The sequence below is a fragment of the Nothoprocta perdicaria genome, unplaced genomic scaffold (genome assembly GCF_003342845.1).
Source record: "Nothoprocta perdicaria isolate Ctin4 unplaced genomic scaffold, notPer1 scaffold_121, whole genome shotgun sequence".
Classification (NCBI taxonomy): Eukaryota; Metazoa; Chordata; class Aves; order Tinamiformes; family Tinamidae; genus Nothoprocta; species Nothoprocta perdicaria.
The window spans coordinates 791,147-796,479 of NW_020454328.1; the positions used below are offsets into that span (position 1 = coordinate 791,147).

Sequence of the window (5,333 nt, forward strand, 5' to 3'; positions counted from 1 at the left end):
TTTTTAGGGTTTTATTTGATCCGACTGATAGGACAAGGTAAAATTAATAACAGAAAGTTTATTCAAGAATTGTTGACAGACAACCCTTAAGCAAGGAAAGAAAAAAACTACCATAAGAACAAAGAAAGATCCCCCAAGAGGAGGGGCGGGAGGGAGGGGCTCGCTCTAGCTCTTCTAATTCAGGACTCTACAATTACAGTCTGGTTCTGCTCTCATGCCTCCAGTAGAACTAATTACATTATTCATAAGTACGAAGGTAACATAAAACTACTGGTCTTTCTAAATTACAAGAACTAAAATAGGCTTGTTGTACAATGACAAGGAAACACAATGTCCTTTATAACAAGTAAATACTAAAAAAGTACAGTTTTTATCTTTTTTTCCTCATATAAATACATAATATTGGGGATAAATAATACAAAAAAAAAGGAAAATATTTTAAACTGGCTATAACCAATAAATATATATGAATGTTCACCAGAACACACACCTATTGAAGAACATCTCGACTGAGTTGGACGATTGCCCTTCAAAGTTGTTTTTATACCCATTATATGTAAACTCTAAGTGCAACAAAGATGTCCACACAAGAAAGCATTAGCAAATACTAAGGATCCATTCACCTCTGCTTCAATTGGAGGACATTCCGTTTGTTCAAATATACCCTGTTTTCACGTAAGGTCAAGAGAAGAGGAGGAAAGAAGTGTAGGACTTCCAAGTCTTAAGATTGCTTTTCTGTTAATGAACCCTAAGAAAAATACCCCCACCTGAAACAAACAAACAAACAAATGAACAAAACCCCATCGTCATCAAATGGAGACTCTGCGTCGTCGGAGGCGGAGGTGGGACAATGTTCAGACCCGTGAGCTCTTTCTTCCTCTCTTTGGACTGCTGTCATTCTGTTGGGGGCTATAGGTCTTTCAGGAGTCGTTCCTGGACATTTTGCAATTCCTTAGCCACTCCTGTTGTATTTCTCTCTCTCTCTCTCTTTTTTTTTTTTTTTTTTTTTTTTTTTTTTGCTTTTTAGAGGGAGGCAGAGGTAGGAGAGCAAGAAGGAGGTTTGTGGCATCCGCGGCTGAGTCGGGGTCCAGTTCTGGTGGGGACTGGCTGGAAGGTGCTGGGCAGGGAGGCTGCCTTCCCTCCCAAGGCAGGAGGGGGAAGCACAAGGTCTTCTTGAGAAGGGATGTGAGAGGATGGCAGTTTTCCTGTGAATCTCTTTTTGCTGCATGTGTATACACCTCGGTTTTTACAGACACCTACTCTGAAGACTTGGTTGGCTGGCTGTTCTCCTGCCCAGTGTCTAAGAATTATCAGAAAGGACCTGTGCTCAGCTTGGAAACGCAGGATGCTGCTGCTAAAAGCTGCTAGACTCCCGTAAAACTACCCCAAGGCCACTTCAGAAGCATTTGTGTTGAAACACAGGAGGGACATCTCTTCAGAGACAGAGCTGCTTTTGAAAGGAGATGCTGAAATCCTTGGAAATTGTGCCTAATCCAACCAAGAAATCATAGCAATTATGACAATAACATGGCAGAAATCACCCCATCAAAATGAAAGAGAGACATCAACACAAATGTTTCTGAAGCGGAGGCTGCCCCCTTCCCCTCCGGCACAGTGCTGGAGTCCCGTGCAGCTCGCCCGGCGCTGTCCCCGCTCTCTGTCACAGGTGGGTGAGCTTGGGCGCCTCTTGGATTCGGCCCTGAGAAGAAGCGTGGTGCGTGGAGAGGTCTGTGTACGTGGGGTGGCTCTCACATGGTCCGTGGTGCTGGCTCGGGGGCATCTGCGGCRGCCCATTGAAGTCCATGTTGGCAGCCTGGTGATGGGGCAGGTGATTGAGGCCGTAAATGGACGGGCCAGAGGCCGCCATGGAATCCACATAGTTACCGCCAACATAGACGGGGCTTCCCTGCATGCTGGGAGTCCCGTAGGCCACCCCGTTCCCCTGTAGGACGTGCGAGTCGTACTCGGGGGCCGTGTTGCTGTACTTCTGTTGCGAGGGGCAGCCTTTGATGGGGTTTTGGTAGCTAGTGGGCATGGCATAGGCATTTTGGTGGGGCTTATTGAAGGAAGGCGGAGAGGGAGCATCATAGTTACTGCTCATGSTGTGCAAGGCGTTCATAAACCCGGCCGAGGACTGCATGGGCTGCGGGGGACTGCCGGGGGGGGAAGGCCCTCCGGACGAAGACCCCATGCCTTTCGACTTCTGGTCTTTCTTATACTTCATCCTGCGGTTCTGGAACCAGATCTTGATCTGCCTCTCGCTGAGGTTCAGCAGGTTGGCCATCTCGACGCGCCGCGGCCTGCACAGGTAGCGGTTGAAGTGGAATTCCTTCTCCAGCTCCACCAGCTGAGCGCTCGTGTAGGCCGTGCGGGCTCTCTTGGAGGCCGAGGAGCCCGGGGGGCTTTTCTCGCCACTGCAGGTTTCTGCTGGCCGCGAAATGAAATAAAGGATAATTACTTACATGCAGAAATTGAATGCATCGTTTCTTAATAAATCCTGGAACAGGCACAAGAGTTCGACCCCCCTTCCTCTCACCCCCTTTGCATTAGCCTGCACTCCATAATCATGTCATTTATTAAGAGTTCTATTCTCCAAAGCTGCCCCTGGTTTATGAAAATTTGATCATGTCATGTAGAAAAGGATTCCAGGGCCATTTATTTAGGAGTCGATTATTTTCAACAGATAATTTTGAGAAAATAATATTTGGCAGAGGGGCAGCCTCTGCAAAGCCAATTAATAGCAACACGGGTCAGTGTTGGGAGATAATTTCTTCACTGAGGTATCAATACACACACACATATCTTGTGCGCTTTATATTTGTGTAACACATATTTGCATGCATTTTTAAACATCAAATTCCATTTGTAGCTACATGTTTGCAACATAAACATGTATAGAAGAGATAAATATTAATAGAGATAGAAGAGATAATTATTAATAGAGTGAAGCGTGTGCTGCAAAGTCTATAGGGGTGTGTTTGCCAGAACACTGCAGTTCCACAGTGCCCTTTTTCTCTCATTTGCCATGGATGTGTGAGGACACGGGAAAAGGGGACATGTAGGGACACGTAGCAGTGGCTGGGCACGAGGATCACGGCTGCACAGAGGCACTCGATGTGTCCCCTGCCCGCCCCTGCACGCGTGGACAGGCAGTGCCAGCCCCACGGCTGCGCTCCAGTGCTACGAGGCTGGTGCTGCGGCTGTGCCAGTGGGCGCCACTGTAGCTACAGCCACAGGACATCAGCTGTGTGCAGGTGACTGTTTGCATCTCTCTCTTGCGCTCTGGATATATTTTAAGTATCCCAAGTGCGTGTGGCCGGAGCCTGAGCAGGGACCATGACCTGGCCACCCTACACCTCTCTCCTCCCTCCAGACCAGAGCACTGCAGCCAGAGGCCTCCTTCCCTCGCTGGGCAGGATAATGGAGAGTTACAAAAGCAGAATGTGATACCTGTGCTAGGAGAGCTGTTTTTCTGTTTGGAGTTTTGTCGCGATTCTTTCATCCAGGGGAAAATCTGCTTGGTGAGACTGGCGCTCGCACTGAGGCCGGCTTTGCCAGGGGCGGCTTTGCCGCTCCCAGGCTGGTTATTGCTGCTGCTGCTGGTGCTGTTGGYGGCAGGGTTGGGGGGCGGCGAGATGGGCGCAGGCGGGTGGTGCTCCGGGGGCAGACTCGGGCGCATGCAGCTCCCGTTGAGCTCTTTACTCTTGGCGTGCGGGGCCGCGTTGCCGAGGGCCTGCAGGGAGCAGGCGGAGCGCTGGAAGTCGCCCTCCACGTGCGCGCCCGGCGGGAAGGGCTGCTGCGGCCCATCGTAGCCGAACCCGGAGGTGCTCCCATAGGAATAGCCCCCAAARAGTGTGGAGCTGTCGTAGTAGGTTGTCTTCTGCATCTCTGGGGCTCCCCAAAATGATTTTTCCAGCTACCAGGGTCTTGACACCCCTATGGCAGAACATTGGCACCCCAAGGCCACGTGACAGGCCGTTTCCAGCTGTCTATTGGAAGCTGACCTGAAAGGTTAGGAGAAAACACACAATAATAGTACCCGGCCTATGAATCCATCTTGGGCCCTGAAAAGCGCATGACATGAATAGGGTCCTGCAGAACAGGGCGAACAGATGCTCAGAGCAGATTTGTGCTGCGCAGCCTGGGCAGCCTCACAAGCGTCTCACTGCAGAAGTGCTCAGCCAATTTGGGAGGGTTGTTTTCCTAGCTGTTTGCTGGCATCCTTTTTGTTTGCTTGCTTTTTTTCCTCTTTTACAGCAGAACACTGAGGATGTTTAACTAAATATATGCTTTATAAATACATATGCATTCATCCATATACATCCATTTACATCTGTATTCATTTCTATGTATATATCCCCACACCCCTGCATGCACACAGACTCCCGTATATAGATCTGTGTGTATACAGGTCAGCGCACGTGTGCACGTGCGTGTGTCCGTGCCCATATCACACGCACAGAAAAGCGTTCTCACCCACAGCCATTCMAAGCAGCACTTCCCATGTAGAAAAGCAAAGGAGATGTTACCTAGGCAAAAGGGAGAAGACTCAGAGAGCCAAAGGTTGCTGAGTTTATAGTAGGGCTGCTGCCTGGAATATTTGTTTTTAAATAGAGAACAACAAATAGTCGATTTGTTTTATGCAGGTAGCAACGTCTTGACACAGTTGGCTGTATGGGCTGTTTACTCAGTGACTCACAACAGCTCTGGAATTTGGCRCAAATATTTTAAGCAGATTTCAGCAGGGGCAGGAATTCAAGAATGTGCTTCCTTGGCCTGCTTGTTCCTCCCGGGGAGCACAGGTTGCATTTAGCAAATAAACCTTGTGCCGCTGGACTCGTGGGTCTGGGTGCTGGGACTCCCACCGGCCACATGCAATTCCCGAGTTTAATTGCTACCCTTCCCACACTCCTTGGGAAACAAATGCATCCCAGGCCATTTGCTTCCAACTTTGACCCCCTTGGATTTTCATCATCCCCCCTCTCCCAGGCTAAATCCATAAAGTCTAAAAATCCAGGCCAAAAGCTCAAATTACAAAATGAAACCTTCTTCCCTTATCTCACCCTATTTTTTTCCTTTTTTTTTTTCTTTTATTCTTCTCTCCTTTTTTTTTTCTCTCTGTCTTTTCTTTTTCTTCTTTTTTTTTTCTTTTAAATTTTTATTTTCTCAAAACATCCACTTGCCCTACAACGAACCAGAGTGAAAAAACCTTCAAAATACAGCAAATGATCTTGCCTGGGAAAAAAAAATGTCGTGTGAGGATCAGTCAAGCAACAAACAGACTTAAGAGGCAGCAACTTCTCCCTACACCTCAGACCTAGTGAGAGGCTGCT

The 5,333-nt window shown here is 48.3% G+C and overlaps 1 protein-coding gene across 2 annotated transcripts in view; it reads right to left on the minus strand.

The window, feature by feature from the left end:
• Positions 1-1,660: 1,660 nt before the first annotated feature.
• Positions 1,661-5,333, minus strand: part of HOXB3 (homeobox B3) — a 5,473-nt gene continuing 1,800 nt past the window's right edge. Inside the window, exons 2-3 of one of the 2 annotated variants that reach the window (XM_026054447.1) lie at positions 3,451-4,004; positions 1,661-2,424 (exon numbers count right to left, since the gene is read on the minus strand). In XM_026054447.1, coding sequence (XP_025910232.1) covers positions 1,661-2,424; positions 3,451-3,886 — 1,200 coding nt within the window. In that variant the 5' untranslated portion in view covers positions 3,887-4,004. Of the gene's footprint in view, positions 2,428-3,450; positions 4,005-5,333 lie in introns of both variants that reach the window. The other variant, XM_026054446.1, reaches the window with a different exon arrangement.